Below are 22854 nucleotides of genomic sequence, written 5' to 3'. Positions count from 1 at the left end.
ACTGACCTCCACCTGTCTCTGTGTGCTGATGAAATATATACTGGTACCACACATTCAGAGGGATTCTTGGGGCAAATAATGACCAAAACTCAACACATCCACTCTTACATGGTCCCAGAAAAAGTAAATGACCGTGATTACACACCGGAGCGTAGGCAGAAAAGCAGGCTGTGCCACATTAATATGTTGAAAGCATTCTTTGCTTGGCTAGCATCAGGTTTTAGCCGATGCTCTTTAGCTCTGCTCTTTCTTTTTTTTTAGCTAGCATATGTTTTTAGCTAACACTTTGTATGAAACTAGCATTCTTCTGTTTGATATTTGTTTTGCAAGCATAATGTTTTAGCTAACACTCCTTTGTTAAGCTAGCATGTTTTTTAGGTAACACTTTTTTATGAAACTAGCATTCTTTTGTCTTTTAGATATTTTGTTTTGCTAGCATATGTTTTTAGCCAACACCTTTTTAAACTAACATTTTCCTTTGTAATTTGTTTTCCTAACATGGGCTTCTAGCTAGTTAACTTTGTTAAGCTAACATTATTATCTTTTTTGTATTTTTTTACCTAGTTCAAATTTAGTAGTTTTTCACTTTGGATGAAACTAGCGTTCTTCTGTTTGATGTTTGTTTTGTTTTTAGCATAAGGTTTAGGCAAAGCTGTTAGCTAACATTTTCTTTTTCGTATTTTGTTTAGCTGGCATATGTTTTAGCTAACACTTTATTAAACTAACATTTTTTATATTTAGTTTTGCTAGCATGGGTTTCTAGCTAACACTCTACTCGGTTAAGCTAACAGTATTTTCTTTTTTGCTAATGATCCTATATTAAGTTAACATTCTTTTCTATTTTTGATATTTTGTTTTGCTAGCATAACGTTTTAGCTAACACTCCTTTGTTAGGCTAACATTCTTTTCTATTGGTGGACGTGATGAATGTGATGAACAAGAGCTTTTACGCAGACAGAAGGAAGTACAACAAAGACGGACAGTTTAGATGAGCAGCTGGTAAACAACTCTAGGAACACACAGGAGAGCGTCTGTCCAAAAAGTGGCGATGCCTGCGTTTTAAGAAATGAATCCCAGTATTGATCACAGTGTTACAGTGGCTGGATGTGCACATTAAACACCAGGAGACAGGAAATATTATTCCAGACAGTCATCCACACATTCACAAAATGAAACTCACACATCCCAGAGGTCTGCTCTGCAGTCAGCTGTACTAATCTTCTATCTATTGTCATGCTACGAGTGCTAAAGTGTAAACAAACAAATCTTCCAGCTGATTGAGAACTATAATGTTCCTGTGGAGATGCTGGGGATTAAACCCAGGACCTCATACATGCGAAGCATGCGCTCTACCACTGAGCTACATCCCCCATGTTTGTTGTACCAACAGCAGCTTGTCTTAAGATGATGAAAAATCAAGAAGATTTGATGATGGAGAAGATGTTATGATCGTGATGGAGAACACAGAGATCCCCAACTTACCCGACACAGTGCCCAGTAACCTTCCTCCTCTAACATCAGTGAGCGTCACAGAAAGTGAGGGAAACAAAGAAACACAGCACAGTGAGGATGTGCTCCACACAGGCTGGAGAGAGAAAACATGTATCTTAAAATGTGTTTATGTTCTGTCTGCTGCTCCAGGTCAGCTGCTGCAAAATGGCACAGAACAGAACCGTCCAAAGGCCAGAGAGATCCTGGAGGAACTGATGCAGCAGGTAGAAGGGGAAAGAGAGGCCGGCAGTGGCGCAGGAGAGGCCTACAGCATCATGGTGGGCACCTGGTTAGCATGCTCCATTCACAATATCAATGCTATGATAAAATATGTAACATTGTGTGTGTGTGTGTCAGCTGGATGACAGTGAAGGGTTCCGGCGAAGGTACCCTGCCAGACTTAAGTCTCTGAGGGGCAAAAAAGCTCCCCGCACCAGAGAACAGATTGATGAGAAGATGAGGCTCGCTGATGAGAGACGCAAGGTAGTGTGTGTGTGTGTGTGTGTGTACTAACCACCTTCTTCTAATGTCTTCTCTCTCACATGCTTGATATTTCAGTCAAAGGAAGATACGCTCAAAACACGTTTAAGAGCCAAGTCTGCGCGTATTCGTGGCCCCGCTCCTGTCTGCACCACTGAGGGGGATGAAGATGCAACCATTACCCCTGTGGTGCCGCTGCAGTTACCTGTCAGTCCTGACAGACAGATTGGTCAAAAAGCTGGTGAGGAAGGAGGGTGGGTGAGAGACGCTGGAGGTGACGACAGTGGCCTTCCTCCTGTCTGCATCACATAAACCCAATAGTGGATTGGGTTCATTCTCTGGAATGTTGAATTAAAATAAACGTTGTTCTCGGACCTGCAGGACTTTGTAGTCACTTCAGCTGGACACGCATCAGAAAGTCTCACCTACGCTTACTACGTGGCCGGTTGTGGTGAAACGGCCACTTCATAGGACGTGAGCCAAACTCAAACATTTTGCACTGTGAAGACTCCTCTTTAAGATATATATTGTTTGCAGGTAAATAGACAGGATGTCATTAAGCATCAGCACTTTAATGGAGGTAACATTATTATATATATTTGCATTTAGGAGGGATCAGTCTGGCACTGAAAGTACTCCTGCACCACGTGCTGCTGAGGAACAGGAGGACTTTCAGTAGCCAGACTGATCCCTCCTAAATGCACCACTGAGTGCCACTGGAGGTCATTCCTTTCTGTGGCCATCAAACTGTACAACTCCTCCCTCTGAGATCAGACAATCTAACGCACTGTCTTGTAATTATACCCATATTGGATTTATAGTAGACAAGATTTTACTGCACACAGTTTTAGTTGTGTTATATATGACTATCAGTCTTCACTTGCCTGGATTTTACTTGAATGTTTATTAACGTTTAGAATTTCTAACCTGTTTTATTTTTATTTTACTCTTACTACTCCTGTTGGACTTGAGATGGCGCTGTTTCATTTCCCTGTAGATGAGCTACTAGGAAAAGTCTGAGTAACATGAGGAAGTGCCTTATGTGAAAAGACATTAAAAACTTATTTATGAATAAAGTTCCAGCTTTTCTTTAACTGTAAGTGTGTACAGTGGCAGTGTGAAGATATATGTGCTACAAAAGGATGCTGAATATGAATGAAATGTGATAAATTAAGAGGGAAAGATTACTATTTTAGGGGATATAACAACTCATATTACACACTGCTCAGAGACTGACCCACTAGTGTAACCTGATCTTTTAATATTTGTTTTAACTTACGCTTAAAAGTAACTTTAAAGTTATACAAATATTGGGTAGAGTAACAGTATTTCCCTCTGAAATGTACGTGAACATAACAGAAAAATGGAGAAGTTCCTCTCCCTATATTGAACACACAGTGCATATTTGACCATTTATCTATGTCATCTATGTCTTCAGGTTGGTTGTAGCCACACACACACACAAGTGGAAGCTGTCAGGAGGCTGCACCTGTCTGTGGAGCATCTGTCCTCTGAGCTGCTGCCTGTCTGTTGGACAGGATGGATCTCAGTAACAGTTCAATCATGAGAGACTCAGCGAACTGAATGAGAAATATTTATTAAGTACAAAGTTTGAATGTGCATCGGCGTCCTAGACCCCGTCGTGAAGACCACATCCGAAAAGGGGGGAAAACGCAAGAAGAGAGGCCGCTGGATCAGAAGATGAAACGCACTAAAAAAAACTGGGTGGGGTTAGAGGCAGCGCTTTTAGGAATGGGTCCCAAATGTATTTAGTTAGACAGCAGAGTTACCAAGAAGAGCTGGAAACACCTGATGCTATCCGTGGGACAATCCGCTCCATGTCACAGCCCTCTTAACTGACATCTACCTCCAGGCTGCTTCAGTATTATCACTTTTGTCGAGTTTTTTTGTTTTCTCCCGAGAAAGTCACAGAGCCAGCTGATCTTTTGCTTTCCTCTCCACACACGTATCGATAAGGAGACTTTGCACTATAATTAGGGCCCGAGCACCGAATGGTGCAAGAGCCCTATTGAAACCTTAGAGATTATTATTATTAAGACGCAAGCGGGCTGGATGTGGCCCGCGGGCCGTACTTTGCCCAGGTCTGCCCTAGACCAACGAGCCACATGTGACTTCTTGCTTTTCATGTTTCAGTTGGTGGAAGAACAACACAAAGCACATGTTTTTCTTAGTTTGACATTGGTAAAGATATGTACAAAGATTTCTGGTTAGGAATATATAGTGTTGCTCCTGAACAGGGACTTGAACCCTGGGCCCTCAGATTAAAAGTCTGATTTCCTGCAAGATCCACCCACAGAGATCCTGAACACATAAAACTCAGATTCCCAACCAGAATAGTAGCAGAACTGAAGACACCACTTGGAGGAGTGTCTTCAAAAACCAATCCTTGAGTCCAATGTACCAACCAGCACACAGTAAGTGAAACAGGCATGTCCACGCTTCAACAATGAAAACACAGATTGGCCGTATGGGGATCGAGCTAATCGGTCGAGCCCTATTGATTAAATGATGTTATGATGTTATTCGGGAATTCTGCCTATCATTCCGGAATACTGATGTCTATATTGGAATGCTACTGTTTATTCTGGATTTCTGCATTTCATTCCAAAATTTTGTCTTTCATTATGGACTGCTTTTCATTCTGGAATGGTGTCTTTCATTCCGCAAATCTTTTCATTCTGTTATGCTGACTTTTGTCCTGGAATGTTGCCTTCCATTTTGGAACGCACGCTTCCATGACATCACAGGCCGCTGTCAGGTTAGGGGTTTAATCCAAGACTTTTGTCTACCATTCCGGAATCCTGCCTATCATTCTGGAGTGGGTGGATGGATGTCTATTCCAGGATGCTCTCATTCTAGATTTCTGCCTTTCATTTGGGAATGCTTTCTTCCATTCTGGGATGCTTTTCATTCCAGAATGATGTCTTGCTGACTTCTGTTCCACTATACAGAGTGTTAATCGGGAATTCTGCCTGTCATTCCGGAATACTGATGTCTATTCTGGAATGCTGCCACTTAATCTGGATTACTGCCTTTCATTCCGGAAATTTGAATTTCATTCTGGAATGCTTTTCATTCCGAAATGCTGCCTTTCATTCTGCAAGTCTGCTTTTCGTCCTAGGCGCTGTGTTAAGGTTGCAGTCTCCACTGGAGGACAATCCTGAGACAGAAACTGGTACACCCAAAGGATAAAACTCCCAGGGAGAAACACAGCAATATCATATATGCAGTCCAGTGCAGTGAGGAATGCTCTGATCTGTACATTGGAGAAACTAAACAACCACTCCACAGAAGAATGGCTCAGCACAGGAGAGCCACCTCCTCAGGACAAGACTCAGCTGTTCACCTCCACCTCAAAGACAAAGGACACTCCTTTGAGGACAACAATGTTCACATTTTAGACAGAGAGGAAGTCAAGGAAGCCATCTATGTTAAGCTGGAAAAACCTTCTCGAGGTGGTGGCCTCATCTTTTTACCACATACAAAGCAGTTATTTCATCCATTCCCAGGAAGTTTCACTCCAAGTCACATGCTAACAGCAAGAACAATGGGCTGTCTACCAGCAGTCTCATAGTCGTTAGCCAGTCATTAGACACACCTGGCACAGGCAGCCAGATCATCACAGGTAATTATGGAAACATTTAGTGCTATTGTTTGTGAGTTTTATCCAGACCACCCACTGAGGTCTGTAACCACATATAAACCATGTTTCCCCACCAACAGATCAACAACTGATGAAGCTGCTTGGATGAGCAGTGAAACCTCTTCAGGAAAACTCTACAAGTCCAGACGCCTTGCTTCAATCTTCTCTACAAACATGCCAAATCAAACAGTTTTTACCAACAATGTTACACACTGAGTTTTGAAGGTCTTAACCACTAGTCTTAAATTGGAATGTTTACGACATGTGTGAAAAATTGTAATTCATGTGTGTTATTACCCATAGGCTCCCATGTTAAAATGTCCAACTTCACAGCAGAAATGAACATGTTTACAGCCTGGTACAAAAAAACTTTTGTAGAGGGAAGGGGGAGAGAGTGGGGCACAGCAGGGAGAGAGTTCAGCTTCCTGACAGCCTGGTGGATGAAGCTGTCCCTCAGTCTGCTGGTCCTGGCCCCGCCTGCGCAGTCTCTTTCCTGATGGCAGCAGACTAAAGAAGCGGTGTGAAGGGTGGGTGGGGTCTCCTGTGATGCGGAGGGCCTTTCGGGTGAGACAGCTGTCGTAGAGGTCTTGGAGGGAGGGGAGAGGGACGCAGATGATCGTCTCAGCTATGAGAGGATCATCACTATGTGATGAAGCGTCTTCCTGCAGGTGGCGGTGCAGGCTCTGTACCACAGTGATGCAGCTGGACAGGATGCTCTCAACAGCCCCTCTGTAGAAGGTGCACAGGATGGAGGGAGGGGCTCTGGCTCTTTTGAGCTTGCGGAGGAAGTAGAGGCGCTGCTGTGCCTTCTTGGTCCGGAATGCAGTGTTGTTAGTCCAGGAGAGGTCCTCAGTGATGTGCACACCCAGGAACCCCGTCGATGGTCAGAGGGGTGTGCTGACTGTGTGCTCTCCTGTAGTCCACAACCATCTCCTTTGTCTTCTCCACATTCAGGGAGAGGTTGTGGTCTCTGCACCACTCGGCCAGAAGGTGCACCTCATTCCTGTAGTTTGTTTCATCTCCACCGGAGATGAGACCCACCACAGTTGTGTCGTCCACAAACTTCACAAAGATGTTGGAGTTGTGTATCTTTGAAGAAGAACTTGTTTCTGTCACAGCTTTTGCCTTAAACATAAGCATCTTGTTTGAAGACAAACTTTGACAAACATTGAAGGCCAGTGTTTGGAGTAGTTGTTTGGTTTCTCCATTGTACAGAACAGAGCATGCCGCACTGCACTGGACTGCATATATCCAGGGGTGGCAATAAAAAAAAGCAGCTTCCCTGAGGGGAAAATCAGTGATGCTGTAACCTCTGTTATGCTGACTTTTTAAAAAAATACTTTAATAATCCCAGAAGGGAAATTGCTTAAAGCTGCTGCCAAGCAGTGTCATACAATGACCAGCACTGGAGGCAATGTGGGTAAAGGACACACAACCCTGCTCTACCACTGAGCCACTGCTGATGTTAGCTTCCCTTCTGGACTGCTGACTTGCCAGAATACTGACTGTTACTCCTGAATTCTACGTATAATTCCGGAATACTGATGACTATTCTGGAATGCTGCTGCTTATTCCGGATTTCTGCCTTTCATTCTAGGACAAAAAATGGACTTCTTTGTGGCTCTGTGGCACAATGGATAGTGCATTGGACTTCTAGTTAAACACAGGAGAAGTGATTCAAAGGTTGTGGGTTCAAGTCCCACCAGAGTCAAAGTGCCTTTTAACTTCCTGTGGCGCCTTCCTTCAGGGTGGATACAGCTCCCGTCCTGAGAGCTAGAAAAAAAGGACTGCACTCAGACATCCTGGAAAACAGCGTCGCTGCCCCCGGCTTTGTGACTGTACAGGTGGACAGAGATCTGACTGGTGTGAGATTTTGCTTGGCACAGAGGCAGCTAATAAACTGAAAAGGAGAACAAAAGATCTCTCAGCTGACATTCAGGCACAGCTGCTGGATAGACTGCGATCATGTAAGAAATGTTCCTTTCAGTTGGATGAATCGACAGAGCAGAGCATCTCCAGTGCTGCTCAGTTGATAGTTTTGGTGTGTGTGACGGCCCCTGAGTGGGCTGGATCTCGTCTGTGTCTGGGGCCTTTAACTTTGCTCCCAGCTCTGCCTCCTCCTCTTCCTTTGTTTCTCTCCCTATTCTCAGGTGTTCCTGATTACGGTGCCACCTGGCGGGGGCGTGGTCGGCTAGGTTTAAAAGCCAGTTTCCAGCACTGATGCCTCTCTCTGCTCAGCCCTGCCAGCCCTGCCCTGCATTGGTTGTGTTGGCCTGCTCGCCAGCGGCCACCTTTTCTTTTGTTTAGGCACTTGTTTGGGTTGTTTCATTTTGTTATACTTTATTTTATGTTAATAAATTGCACTTTGATTGGCATCCCTCCCATTTGGTGTTTTGTTTGTCCGCCTTCTGCGAGCCAGGCGTGACAGTGTGCTATCCCTGGAAAGGAGATATTTTGGAAGACTTTCTGTTCTGCAAGATATTGCATAGATAAAGTCTGTCAATCCAGAGATTAAAGCTGCTCACTGTATGCTGCTGAACATGAGGCACTGCTGGATCACTCTGAGGTGCGATGGCTGTCGCAATGGCTGCAGCACAGAGCTCAAACTGTACCGACCAGCTCAGAGGAGAAGAAGAAGGAGCAACATCACATCAGGAAGGCCCTGCAAACCTGTGGCTATCCCAGCTGGGCTGTCATCAAAGCCACAAAAACAAGACCCACAGACAACAAGACAAAGACAACAACTGGCTGAGGAAGAACATTGTCACTGCAGAACTGAAGAAGCTACTCGGGGGAGTGTTGGTCCCACTTAAGATTAAAATTTAGGGTGTTTTCACACTTGCTCCCTTTCGGCCCTCTAAACGAATGCAGATCGATGACTCAGGATTTTTTGCTCTGTTTAACCCTAACTCTATTTTCCCTGAATGTGCAGTAATTTAACCAGAAAACACAGGAGAAAGCCGACATTCTGCTTCAAGTGAAAACTACCCAGACTTCAGTGCAGTGGAGGAGTCTGAGAGCTCTAGTGGACCTGGTGTGAACAGAAAGAGGACTAAATTACATAAAACCAGTGACCCTGACATGATTTGAACATGCAACCTTCTGATCTGGACTCAGACGTGCTACCATTGCTCCATGAGGTCTGTTCACAGCTTCTGCTCTTCCAAGGACTCGGTTTAGCATGACATGATTAGCTTGATGTTCATATATGTGTTACACATTATTACTAGATGAGCTGCAGTGAAACATCCAAGCCACCACGTCCCAGCACATATCAGAGATGCAGAACAGATGGAACAGTCTTATGGAGTGATGGAGGCCATGAAGCCTCCTAAAGCTTTGAATGGAGCTGAAGTCATGATGCACTGACCTTTCTTTTTATATAATGTCTCATAAGTATTTGTTATAATATTGCCCCAAAAAGTCAGTCACACTTGTGTGAAACCAGCCTGTCCAGTTAGGATCAACACTGATTGTGGATCAGTTTCAGCTGCTGTTGTGCAAATGGAGCAGACAACAGGTGGAAATGAGAGGCAGTTATCAAGACAGCCCTATAAAGGAGGTATGTGTTATAATACTAAATTATGTCTTCAGCTACTTTTATACTCATTATTAATCCCAGATTAAGGTGTCATTTAGGAGAGAGATTTAAATTATATCTTTATGTAACTTCTCCTTCTGATACACTCTGTTATTCAGTTACAACATGCTGACTGGAAATCTGCAAAATGAGCCCTGGATTTTTAGAGAAAGTAGAAAGGACACCAGTATTACTGTCCAAACTAAACTAAAGGTTCCACTGAGATTTGAACTCAGATCGCTGGAGTCAAAGTCCAGAGTGCTAACCATTACACCATGGAACCTGCTTCTCATGGGTCTTCTTCTCCTCCTCTACCCAGCCGACTGTCAGCAGTTTGACATTGGTAAAGATACGTGCAAAGATTCTTTGTGTCAACAAAGACTGAACACTTTGCATATCACTGTCCTCCATGAGGAGGCTGTCCTCCATGTCTAGATAAGGCTTGCTGTCTAGCAGCTGGGAGAAATGTCTTTTTGTGGCTGTGGCATTAGCCCAACATTGAATCATAAAGTTTATTTGTTGCATAACAGGAAGTGGTCTTGTATTAGGGTGTGACCCTCCTGAGAAGCAGAACCTCTCCTCTGATAATTGTCTCTCATTGGACAGATATGAAAATTAGCCTGAGCTATCCGGGCTCTACATGTTGTTACAGAGAATAATTCTGTGCAGACAGGTTAACTGAAACAGAGAGCATTGATTCAGGGTGAACTTCCTGTGTGTGCAGACAGTGGAGGTGGTTTCAGGTGTTATAAATTGGCATCCCCATGGTTCAGATGAAGAAGTGGTTCCAGTTCCTCACAGGTCCTGTGTTCAAATCCCGGACGAGCCCACATCTTTGAACTTCAGTAGATTGGATGTTTGCATTTACAGGATTAATCTTTATTCCAACGTAGACCCTGTAAACAGCTGTCTGCTCAAACTCCCAGCAGCAATCAGTCTAGAACTGAGACCAAATCATCAACCGCAAGCTCTACTTCCGACTGTATCCTGGGGAAGCCACTCCACGCCTGTATGGACTCCCCAAGATACACAAGGAAGGAGTCCCCCTCTGCCTCCTTCAGGTGATGCTTTATGGCCTCTGATGTCACCTGGAGATAGTGGAGAAAAAACAGACAAAAGAAGTGAAAGAGGAGCATGACAACTAGAACAAGAACAACAAAAAGTTTCAATTACAATTAGGAAAACGATAGAGAAGGTTGAAGCAAGGCGTCTGGACTTGTAGAGTTTTCTAGAAGACGTTTCGCTGCTCATCCAAGCAACTCTACAAAACTCTACAAGTCCAGACGCCTTTCTTCGGTTATACAGATCCTGGCCAAAAAGCAGGAAGGCTAAAATGCAGACTTTGCCTCCGGGTGGACAAAGAGAGGAGTGACACACCCTGGAAGTGTCAGGCTGTGATGTGCCCCTCTGTGTTGTGGTGGACAGGAACTGCTTTTTCAAGTGGCACAAATAATGTGTGTGCCACCTGAACTGTATATAATACTTGTAAATAGCTGTACAAAAAACGCCATAAGGCATTTCTGCATTCAAGGGTAAATAGTTGTAAATAATTTTGTTTTTTGCTACATCTGTACATATTTTTTGACATTTACAATTTGCATAAGCATTCTAAGTTATAAAAATGGTTTGTTAAACATGTTTGTGGTTTGCACAGTAAAAAATCTAACTTTTTCCCACTCGGATTTTATATTTTTTGTGTGATTTTAGGTCCAGTGTGTTAACACAGTATGTCAAAATGAAAAAATAACACCATAGTCACACTTGTGGGGTTGTACTGAAAAGAATGACACTAAACAAAGCAAGGTGAACCATTTTTAAGCTGAAATATAAAGACAAAATTAAAAGTAGTCAAAAACGGACCATTATACACATGACTCCAGAGGGTTTTAAAGTCTTCTTCATGCCTCAGTCAGTTATATCTCAGTCCAGGCTTTTATGTGCAGGTGTGGTTGTTGGGAGACAGAGAGTGTGTCTGACACTGACACCCTCACTGACAAACTGTCAGTGTTAGGATCAACACTGATTGTGAATCAGTTTCAGCTGCTGTTGTGCAAATGGAACAGACAACAGGTGGAAATGAGAGGCAGTTATCAAGACAGCCCCTATAAAGGAGAGGTTCTGCAGGTCAGGTTCTTCTGACCACAGACCAGTTCTCTGCTCTCATCCTTTCTGCCTGATGTTTGATCACTTTGGCATTTTGTCAGTGCTCTAGCACAGGTAGAGACACTCTCAGTCTGTCCACATCAGTGTCAGTGAAGATTTCAGATTGTTTATAAAGTGTTCATTCTGGAGCTGTTCCACATTTGTTGTGGAAAATTACAGTAAACAATGAAATACTGTGAGGAAGTTATATACCGTGTGATGAATAAGGTCCTTGTATTCTATTACAGTGGATTAAGATTATTGAGGACATCTACTGTGAATCTGTCGCTGTAAGTTACATTCTGTTATTTTTCTGACCAGCTAAACGAGGTCAACACTCGTCAGTATCGTACCTAGCTAGCCTCAGTTGTGGAGTAGGCTGTAGAACAGAAGCTCTCCCTCTCAGAATGTCTCACACATGTAAGGTATGTCTGTTTAGTACAGCGACGATTTCAGCATTCATCCTGCCTGTTAACATTGTACAGACTGCTAGTCTCATGTGGCTGTTTCCCCTTTGCAGCTCTAGCTGCCATCAGGTCAAGAAAGGTCACAGAGATGGACATGGTGATTAAATATGATGCAGTACAAGTTCTTATGAGTTCTTTACAGTTGTTATGAAGATTATGTATAAAGGCCTGTCAGACTGCCTGGGTCTAACTGCTGCCAATGTTACCACTGTTTGCTATAAGGAAAACATGGTGAAACAAGCCAACATGCAGACTCCATATAAAAACAGCACAAAGCCTGTATTTCAAACATAGACCAACTTTATACCTGACTGCATGTCTGACCAACATCCAACCTCTGTGCTGCCTGAGCCATCCCTGTGTTTCTGTGCTGCTACCAAATAAATCTCATCCTGTAATGAAATCTATACCTGATGTATGCCAGTGATCCAGCAGACATGTTACCTCAGGTCTCGCTGTCATGCTGCCTCTGTTGATTCTGCAGTGGTTCACTGGCTCCTTCAGTGTGGTCTTGCTGTCAGACCGTCTCCTTGTTTTGATGAACAGTGTAAAGGAAACATGCCAACTTCAGGTTTCGTTGGTCTTCAGGTTTTTCTAGAAAGACACACAAAAAAGACAAATCACTAACCACAGTATTATAACAGCACAAAATGTCTCACATTTATCACAACTGCCATGACAGTCTGCAAACTGGCTGTTTATGAGCAACAGCTGCTGATGAGGTCTCCGAGGCCTGGATCAATCTTCAGGGACTCCTCATGTCCTATAAATATGTATGTCAACATTAAAAGAAATGAATGTTACTGTGTGTATGGGACATTTTGAGCATGAAACAACCTCCTGTCACATTTACAACACGTACCTGAACCAAAGAGGAAGTCCAGCTGGTATTCCTGCTCCACAGTGTAGCTGCCTGGGTCCCTGGAATCCTTTGCTCAGCTTCCTGTTCAGCAAAGACAAAACAAACAATTGCATCAGTGCACAGTTCTGTGTAAGTCATCTGGTGAATAACTTTTAATATAAAATACTTATCTTTATGTTTTTTCCCCTTTAACAAACTGTGACGATCCATCTGAGAAACCTCCTCTGGGACTGAATAAAACATCAAAACTGGAATCAAGTTGCTGAACAAGTACAAGGAACAGCATTGTCTAATAACACACAAACATAAAATAACTTCACATTTACCTCACTTTCTTCTCTCTTTGTCTCACTCTCCCAAACACCCAGAAACCTAAAACATCTTCAACATTCTGAAAACTGGGTTAGCGCAGCACATAAAATACATGAGAACACATCTGAACATATGGAACACAGCAATGAACAAAAACAAGCAGCCACCTAACATATATAACAATGAACAAAAACAGTGTATGCATATATGAGTGGTATGTTAGCGTTGTATGAGAGAAGGACAGAGGGAGTGGGAGAGAGTGTGGGAGTGAGGAAGAGCACAGCTGGTAAACAGAAATGAATGTGTTATGGCTAAAATATGACACTGTGGGCTGTTTTGAGGCCTGAAAGTCCTTTGACTCAAGTTAAACTGCAGGCAAACTGTCAGACAGAACACTTCCTGCTGTTGAAGTTGGGCTTTAAAGGCCGTGGCGAAACTCTTTAAAAAAATGTCATGTCCCCTATCGGTTAAATGAACGCCATCTCGCAAAAACAGCCCAGGAGTCATACTTTACGTCAGTGTGATGCACAAAGTGTGCACCAACTGAACAGACATATGCAGCCATAACACTGTTCACGAACCTGCGGGCCTTGTCTATGTTACCAGGATTGGCAACACCCCTCCACCTGCACCTCTGAGTGAGCCCAGGGAAGATGATTTTCATAGCTGGATGCTGCAGGCAGAGGCGGTGCAGGTCCTCCTTCATCGCTGCAACAAGCCTGACACTTGAGACCCGCTACAGTGGATGAGGAGGACGTCTGGAACTGCTCTTCCTCGTAGGGACCTGTGGCTGCAGCTCTCTCGCCACCACGTCGGATGTAGCTGTCCCCCATTATTGTTGGTTGAGATCGACATGTTGACATGAAATTATAATAGTCCTATAATATTTACAAGAGTTTAGAATTGAGGCAACTGGACTTAAGGATGGTGTTTTGAAGACCGCCAAGAATGATAGCATCCACACATACAGTATAACCTATAACTCTTACTGGTGTGACTTGGTGTGGCAGCCTCTGAGGCACATGCCATCGTCCTCATAACCTCAGTTGATTTCTGAAAGAAGGGAAAAGATTCATTTAATATATATTTTAAACAGATGGAATAATAATACAGTGAACAAACTATGGGAGATTTAAGCTGAACAGTGTGATGGGGACGGCCAAAACGGTTTGGTGGGTGGAGGTGTTTCAAGCATCTGAGAGCAAATAAGTCACATGTAACTTTAACTCCTGTCGTGCATATTGTGTACATGTAAATAACCAAAACCATGACGGAATGTCTGTCAAGATGGAAACAATGCAAGCTAAATAAACTATGCAATTAAGAAGTGAGGAGTACATTCTGTCTCATTCACTTCAGTCAGTGAATGAGACAGAATGTACTAAGATCTGTTAAACTGAGGAGAATTTCATGACTAATTGAGTGGAAGATGCAAAATACATACATCTGCAGTTGGAGAACGGGAGCAGGAGGGTGCAGCATCCATTCTCTGCAACTGTGTTGGTGGTGGAGGCGTCAGGGCCGTCTGAGAGCAGAGCATTTCAACTTTACGACTACTGAAAGACCACCTGACTGAGCATTGGCATATCACTAACATATTACAGCAGAAGAAGCATTAATCACTTCTTGACTTTAAATAGGGACACTGACATAAGAACATTTACCTGTGCAGCAGGAGAGTCTCTGGCTGCGACCTCTGGTGGTCCAGGATCTGCCAGGTCCAGCCGCCTCCAGCGCACCTTTTGGGCCTGGGACCTCTTCCCCTTCCGCGGCATTGTCCTGTGAAGAAGGTAGGCAGAGTTGTGTGTATATGTACTGTGTGTGTATATGTATGTATAGCTATGTGTTATTTATATAGAATATGTGTCTGTAGGTGTTAATGTGTTTAATGTTATTTATATAGAATATGTGTCTGTAGGTGTATCCAGCGTCGATCTGAAGAGTTTTCCAAAGAGCTGAAAGGAAGAAAAAAAAATCTGTCAGGGCACAGTTACATTTCTATTCTAACAATATAAAAAGCACTACTGTTTCTATTACAGCTGAAGGTTTCCAACCATGTACAGAATCATTGTATCACTGAATTACATACAAAATAACAGTTGTGGCTGTGTTAGTAACATTGTAAATGACTGGCTCAGAAAATGCTGCAGTATAGTAGTACACACAGTATCTGTGAAGAGGACACAGAAAATCAACACATGCATTGTGTTTACTGTCACTTCTTGTATATGCTGCTCACACAACCCAATGACTCCATGGGTATTAATAAAGTTCATGTGAATGCACGACACTGTGATAAATTGTTCAGTTTTAAATGACAGTTGCTCTGGTGCTTTAACACATCTTCATTAATATTCTTAGTTTAAAAGTGAAACTGCCGAACTAATCGGACTGTAAAGAGAAGTTACACTAATTTAACCAAAAGTACATCAGAATGAAATCTCATACCCTACCTTTAAGGCTGTGAACCCCTCACTGCACACTTTAAACTCCGTTCTCTCTGTTTAAACACTGTCAGAGTTCAAACCTTCGTAGGAAATAAGTCCAGTATTACAGAATGAAACCAAAGATCAAACCTGTTTTCAGCAGCATTCTGCATTCTGGAGATGGACTGACACTGGTCTACGGACTATCCGGACCAGAACTCAATGAGCTGTAAGAGAAAAACAAGGTGAGAGGTGAAGTGCGTTATAGGAGGGACCACTGTAATGCAAACATGTGATTTGCTGATTCTGGTGTTTTTAGGTTTTGATTTAAATTTCACAAAATCATTTATTTATTTAATCAGAGCTGCTGCTCTGACACCATTGTTCATGTCTTCCTCTCTCTGCACTGTGTTAACACACCTGAATGCTGCAGAGCATCTTCTTCTTTCCTGCTAAATAAATAATGGCCCTGTGGTCTGGTGGTGTCGGTTCACCTTGGACAGCGATGGACAGGAGGACAGGAAGGTCCGGCTGCTCTCAGCTGGGACCTGTGTGTGTCTGGGTGCACACACACCTGCAGTCTGCCCACAGTTACTGACGTAGCCACTCCATCACACCCCAGCTGACACATGACCGCACCAGGTGGCTGCTGCTATGACAGATGGTGGTTGTCAGCATTTCTTGTTAGTATAGTGGATAGTATCTCCGCCTGTCACGCGGAAGACCGGGGTTCGATTCCCCGACGGGGAGAAAAACTTTTACCACCAGATAGGATGATACTGACCCTGTACATTGCTGCTGCAATAGAAAACATTTCCCAGTTTGGGATAAATAAAGTATTTGTTCTGTTCTGTTCTGTTCGTCTTGTGAGCTTTAGATTATATTATTTCTTGGGCTCTGTGCTCTAAGTGTCTTAAAAATATGTGGTTTTCTTTATTTACAGTTGTGCATGGCATGTGACTTTACTTATGCAACATGTATGATAATGTTCTGTCTCCTCTCATTTCCAGACGTGCAGCCAAAAACATGTGCAGTGATGATATGTGACGGTATCATCATGGTCTCAGAGAGAAGAGCTGAGTGTGTCTGTTCTGATCTTTGTTGTGTCTCTTCTCCTCTGTAGTTTCTGCTTGTTGCTCCGTCACACGCCCTCTGCTGGTGAGCCGCGTCATTACACACAACCTCTGCTGCTGTCAGACTGTGTAATAACCACTTCTGATAGGTGCAATATTCACACACCACAGTGTACAACACATTATTTATTTAGTTTCTGATGCACTATGTACAGTTTTCTTACAGACCACTTCTCCCTCCACTCACCTGTGCAATAACTGTTCATATGTAAACTGCTGATGATTCTATTCTATATTTTATTGGTAGTTTATTTTATCATATATATCTTTTCTTAACTTATCCTTTGCTGTCTGTACCTGCTGTTGCAAAAATGCAATTTCCCCATTGTGGGACTAATAAAGGTTTCTTAATCTTAATCTTAAGACTGTCTGGAGGACACACAGAGTGGACATGGGTCACAGAGTGCTGCTGCTGTTTGTGTCTCTGCAGCATGGGCAGCTGCTCCTGCTCCACTCGTCACCGGCTGATTGTTCACACCTGTGATCAGTCATCAGCCAATCCTGCTGCAGCTTCCATCTAGTATATGTGTCCAATGGAAGCTGAGCAACATGTCAGCTACACACATAGAAACACTACACATAGTTTGTCATATAAATAACATGGATTGAATCATGTTGTACAGTCAATGGAAACAAAAAGCACTGAGAGTGGTGCTGGTAGTGCAGCAGTGGATGGAGGCTGAAGTGCTGCCACCTAGTGTCAATATTTGGTATTAACTCTGACTACATATTCCACCTTTAACTCTCTGCCATATATACTGTGCCATGTGTGAAGTGATAATAAAATGTGAATGTGAATTTATTGTAAAGAACTTTACTTTTTATCCCTGTTATTAGTGAGCAGTGTGTGTGTGTGTTTGATGGAGTGTGTAATGTCTGCTCAGTGTTACTGATGCTGCTGTGTGTGATCTGAAAACTGATCAAACTGTGATGTGTCTGATGCTGACAGAAGAATCAGAGGTCAGACAGTCGGATCCTCCTCTGTGACACCTTTAACATCATATCAGAAATCTCTGTCTGCATCTGGTACATGCAGCTGATCACCAGCAGGGGGCTCACTGCTTTGCTGTCACTCAGTGTAACAATGGAACTGTTAGAATGATGGTGCGGCTCACACAGGTGTGTGTGGTTGAGGTTAATCAGTGCAACAATGTCAGCTTCTCTCTACAGACTGTGAGAGAAACAGTCTGACTGAAGACAGGAGGAGGCAGAAATGTCACTGTGTGGATGTCAGCTGCCAGAAAACACCACAGAAGAAGAAGAAGAGGCAGAGGAAGAAGAAGAACAGAGAGGGGGAAGTGTTTGTGGTGACGGTGGATTGGAGTAAAGCTCAGCTGCTACAACAGAACAGTTTCTGAACACATGTGTGTGGAGGACCAAGGCTGGAACCAGAGGACCAGAGCTGAGCTCTGGAGGCCAGAGAAGTCCTCCTGCAGCCTCTGCTGAGTTTGTTCCTTTTGACCCCCTGTTCTTTGTTGTTGATGATCTTTTTGCAGTGTTTTGCTGATTTATCTATGTAATTATATCATGTGAGGATGTTTTGACACAGCAGATCATCATTTCACTGTGATTCAGATAAAATTCAGATCACAGAAAGGCCTTCCTGTTCTCACTTCAGTGAATGAATTATGGTTTTGTATATTCATTGGTCAACAGTGGTGGAATTTTAAATGGGATTCTGTTTGGTTACCATAGAAACCACTGAGGAGGCACTGATGGCTGTGGGGCTGTTGGGGTTGCTGCTGCTGAGTGGAGTCGTTCTGGTGGTCATTATGATGGAGATGCTGAGTATTCCCCTTTTTGCCACCTTGATTTCCTTGGTGAGAGGGTTTCTCTCCTGCCTCTACAGGACTCTGCCCCCACTCCTGTAGACTGTTGCATAACAGGAAGTGGTCTTGTATTAGGGTGTGACCCTCCTGAGAAGCAGAACCTCTCCTTTATAGGGGCTGTCTTGATAACTGCCTCTCATTTCCACCTGTTGTCTGTTCCATTTGCACAACAGCAGCTGAAACTGATCCACAGTCAGTGTTGAACTGGACAGGCTGGTTTCACACAAGTGCTGCTATTTTCTGAAACAACTTTGTGAGTTTCTGTAGTGTAGTGGTTATTATATATCAACAGATATTAAATTGATGTTTTATTGTATTAGCTCAACATTGGATGAAAACTGTTTAGATAAGCAAAGATGGTAGCAGGCTGAAGGGGTTAACAACTCAAAGCAGTGTGACAGGAGGGCAAAGCATTCCTCCCAAACAAGGACTTGAACCCACGGTTTGGTGTTGAGTTTTAAGAGTAACACCGTCAGAACCCAAACCATTTTACCTTCCAACTGGTGGCATAATTATCTCAGCGAGATGGAAGGTGCAGATGTTGCAGCAGGATAGAGACACAGGATCTGGTTTAGTTTTTTTCCCTCCCGCACTCTGAGTGATGACATCATCCACTCTGAGCCACGCAATACACACTGTTAAACTCAGAAACGGACTGAAAACCACTCCAACTTTGAGAGGCTAGCGTGCGCAAACAATTCGGAATTAGAAAATTCTGAATACAAGTTTGAGAGCAGCATCTAATGAGCGTTTTAAGACTAAAATGGAGTCTGTAGCTTGAAATTTGTAGGAGGAGATACATTTGGCAGATGACCCTCGTTGAAGGGCTCTCTCATAGACTTCAATGTTAAATGGCTTTTGAATTTTTATTAATATTTTGAAAACGAAACATCATTTGATCAAATCTGAATACAAGTTTAACAGCCCTTGAAGAGCTGAACAGAATGATGTTTGAATGGTTTCTGTAGCTGAAAGCATGTGGAACTACATACATTGCTTAATATTTGAAAAATTATAATTTTGTGAAAAAAACTTGAAGTTGACCCGGAATGTCCTCTGTGACATACTGGAACATTTTGATAGTTGAATGGCTGAAATCGGTGAATGTATGCTGAAGATACGCTGCTCCAAATAACGTACGGAAGAATAAAAGGAAGAAAGAGGGTGAAGAACAATAGCTTGATTGTTGCCTAGCAACAGCAATCAAACTAATCAACTAAAAACACAAATGCAATGCATGATAGGTAGTTTTTAAATGTAAACATGTTTACATGTCTCCATGGTGATGTGAAGTGGTTTGATGACAAGAGTTTCAGTCACAGTGTGTCTTTGAACTTCTGTTACATACTGAGAGGAGACAGGCAACAAACACAGAGACAATATAAAGTCTGCAAAGTCAACATGAACGTGTACACAGATCTCCGTGAGCAGGGGCTGCTCTGCGATGCTGTCATCAGAGTGGAGGCATGACTTTCCCATCCACAAAGTCATCTTGGCGAAGTACACTTACTTCAGGTGAAGTGATTATCTCAGTTTTAAATGAATGTGTTAGTAACCTTTACATAGGGAGACAAAAACAAGGATTTGTTGTAGTTCATGATGTGAGTGTTGGAGATTATTCACTGCAGTCTTGTTTTTATAGCTCACAGTGCTTCAGTGTGTTTGCTGATATTGTTGTGATGACTAGTCAACTGCTGGGAAAATGTTGTCAGCCTGACCTCATAAAGAAAGCAGCAGCAGTCCTTAATGTTTGAACATGACAAAAACAACCGGTGAACAAGTGTGTGTTAATCTGCTGGCCCCAGGTGTGACCTGGATGATAGGACATGTTTGACATGTTGACATTAAAGCATCTAATAGTGATTTGAGTTTAGAAGTCATAAGTGAATTAGATAATGTTACAGCAATCAGATTTAGACCTTTAACCAGACTGTTGAATAAAGTTACCCGTAAATCCACCAGTGACTTAGTGACTCATTTTAGTGTCTGTTTTAAAAACTGAAATGCATCAAAGTGGTGTATAATGTTGTGGAACTTTTTCTGTGTTTTTCAGAGCTCTCTTCACACGCTGGTCTGAACCTGACAAGAAAGTCTACATTATTCCTGACCTATCCTCAGACATGATGGAGCTCATCATTGAGTTTGCATACACCGGCTCTGTTAACGTAACAGAGTCCAATGCACGGAGGCTTTTCATGGCAGCGGATTACCTCAATATAGTGGAGCTGGTGCAAATATGCTGCAACTTTTTTGAAAAGACGCTCTGCCCAGACAACTGCATCGGCATCTGGCAGTTCACAAAAACCTACCACGCCCCTGAACTGCACCTCAAGGCTTTCCACTATGTCCTCAGTCACTTTGAGGATGTGGCTTTCAGTGAAGAGTTCCTGCAGCTCTCGGCCCAGGATGTAAGTGACATCATCAGCAGTGACAACCTCAATGTGAGACAGGAGGCAGCTGTGTTTGAGGCCATCATTCGGTGGATCACACATGAACCTCAGGAACGAGAAGGATACGCAGATCTTCTCTTGTCAGAGGTACTTTATATTATACATTAATAATAAAATATAATTTTCACTTTATAGGTTAATCTATTTCAAGACAGTGACTGAAGCCAACCTCAGCCCAATAGAGGGTTATCAGTTATTAGATGTGCTCCATGTCATGATGATGGCCATCACAGCCATCCTTTACCCTTTTACAGGCCAGAAGGTGCAATATCATCTATTCTCATGAGTGATAATAGAAAGCAACACAAACTACCTGAGTGACGCATTGTGCTCATGTGCATGCTGGTCTTCTGGGTGACTCTGAAAATGGAGGAGAATTTATGATTTATTGAAGACGTTTCGCTGCTCATCCAAGCAGCTTCATCAGTTCTAACTGTTTGGTGGGAAACATGGTTTATATGTGGTTGCAGACCTCAGTGGGTGGGTCTGGGTAAAACTTACAAACAATAGCACTAAATGTTTCCATGGCTGACTGGGCCAGGTGTGTCTAACGACTGGCTAACGACTATGAAACTGCCGGAGGGGGGCTGGTTGACAGCCCTTTGTTCTTACTGTGAGTATTTGCAAACTTCCTGGGAATGTTGATGAAGATTCTCAGTCATCCAGGTCATCATACGTAGAGAAGATTGAAGCAAGGCGTCTGGACTTGTAGAGTTTTCTAGAAGACGTTTCGCTGCTCATCCAAGCAGCTTCATCAGTTCTAACTGTTTGGTGGGGAAACATGGTTTATATGTGGTTACAGACCTGTGTGGGTGGGTCTGGGTAAAACTTAAAAAACTTAAAAACAATAGCACTAAATGTTTCCATACTTACCTGTGATGTTCTGGCTGACTGGGCCAGGTGTGTCTAACGACTGGCTAACGACTATGAAACTGCCAGAGGGGGACTAGTTGACAGCCCTTTGTTCTTGCTGTGAGTATGTGCAAACATCCTGGGAATGGATGGAATCACTGCATACTGCATTGTATGTGGTAGAAAGATGATGTCTGAGGCCACCACCTCTGTTAAGGGAAGGTTTTTCCAGCTTAACATAGATGGCTTCCTTGACTCCTCTTTCATACCACCTTTCCTCCCTGTCTAAAATGTGAACATTGTTGTCCTCAAAGGAGTGTCCTTTGTCTTTGAGGTGGAGGTGAACAGCCAGGAACAGGTTTGAAATGGACCGGGATGTCATGGTTGTTGAAGATCCTGCGGAGTTTCTCTGATACTCCTGACACATATGGAATGGAGGTGTTCTTTCTCCGCCTGGTGTTGTCCTTCTTCTTGTTGTTGGGGGGTCTTGTTTTTGTGGCTTTAATGAGTGCCCACTTCGGGTAGCCACATGTTTGCAGGGCCTTCCTGATGTGGTGTTGCTCCTTCTTCTTCCCCTCTGAGCTGGTGGGTACAGTTTGTGCTCTGTGCTGCAGGTTCCTGATGACTCCCAGTTTGTGTTCCAGTGGGTGGTGTGAATCAAACAACAGGTACTGGTCCGTGTGTGTGGGTTTCCTGTACACTTCCACATTGAGGCTCCTGTCCTCCTCAATATGTACTGTGCAGTCCAAGAAGGCCAGATTGTTGTCCTTGGTGTCCTCGCGAGTGAACTTGATGTTGTTATCCACTGCGTTGATGTGTTCTGTGAACCGTTCCACTTCGTTGGTCTTGATTTTGACCCAGGTGTCATCCACATATCTGAACCAGTGGGTGGGGGTGGTTCCAGGATAGGAACTCAGGGCTCTTCTCTCCACTTCCTCCATGTAGAGGTTGGCCACAATAGGAGACACAGGTGATCCCATCGCACAGCCGTGCTTCTGTCTGTAAAAGTTCCCATTGTACTGGAAATAAGTGGTGGTCAGGCAGAGGTCCAGCAGGTCACAGATGTGGTCTGGCGTTAGGTTGGTTCTCTCCTTGAGTGTGCTGTCTTGTGTGAGGCACGTCCTTACCATCTCTGTGGCTTCTGATGTAGGGATGCAGGTGAACAA

At 43.3% G+C, this 22854-nt stretch overlaps 1 protein-coding gene and 3 non-coding genes across 4 annotated transcripts; 2 read left to right on the top strand and 2 right to left on the bottom strand.

Moving 5' to 3' along the window:
- The first annotated feature begins 741 nt into the window (after window positions 1-741).
- Window positions 742-7830, top strand: LOC114430565 (stathmin domain-containing protein 1-like). The gene is made up of 5 exons (XM_028398639.1): window positions 742-1536; window positions 1642-1769; window positions 1849-1974; window positions 2050-2160; window positions 7786-7830. Exons 1-5 carry the CDS (start codon window positions 1446-1448, stop codon window positions 7828-7830), a joined length of 501 nt encoding a protein of 166 aa, XP_028254440.1. The 5' UTR covers window positions 742-1445.
- On the bottom strand, window positions 1299-1370 carry trnaa-cgc (transfer RNA alanine (anticodon CGC)). The gene has a single exon. It is a non-coding gene; the product is annotated as a tRNA-Ala (tRNA).
- trnar-ucu (transfer RNA arginine (anticodon UCU)) lies at window positions 7255-7346 on the top strand. Its single transcript is given in 2 exon segments — window positions 7255-7291; window positions 7311-7346. It is a non-coding gene; the product is annotated as a tRNA-Arg (tRNA).
- Window positions 7831-9426: 1596 nt separating the features above from the next.
- trnaq-uug (transfer RNA glutamine (anticodon UUG)) lies at window positions 9427-9498 on the bottom strand. The gene has a single exon. It is a non-coding gene; the product is annotated as a tRNA-Gln (tRNA).
- Between the last annotated feature and the right edge of the window lie 13356 nt (window positions 9499-22854).

The sequence above is a fragment of the Parambassis ranga genome, unplaced genomic scaffold (genome assembly GCF_900634625.1).
Source record: "Parambassis ranga unplaced genomic scaffold, fParRan2.1 scaffold_24_arrow_ctg1, whole genome shotgun sequence".
NCBI lineage: Eukaryota > Metazoa > Chordata > Actinopteri > Ambassidae > Parambassis > Parambassis ranga.
Note: the sequence above shows the minus strand (reverse complement) of the source record. Positions and strands in the feature narration are given on the sequence as shown.

What these genes read in the sequence shown, in the direction of transcription:
- LOC114430565 (XM_028398639.1), top strand. Translation starts at nt 1,446, where the DNA reads ATGATCGTGATGGAGAACACAGAGATCCCCAACTTACCCGACACAGTG. An exon ending in GAGAGGCCTACAGCATCATG is followed by an intron (nt 1,770 to 1,848) that starts GTGGGCACCTGG and finishes TGTGTGTGTCAG; the next exon opens with CTGGATGACAGTGAAGGGTT. An exon ending in TCGCTGATGAGAGACGCAAG is followed by an intron (nt 1,975 to 2,049) that starts GTAGTGTGTGTG and finishes TTGATATTTCAG; the next exon opens with TCAAAGGAAGATACGCTCAA.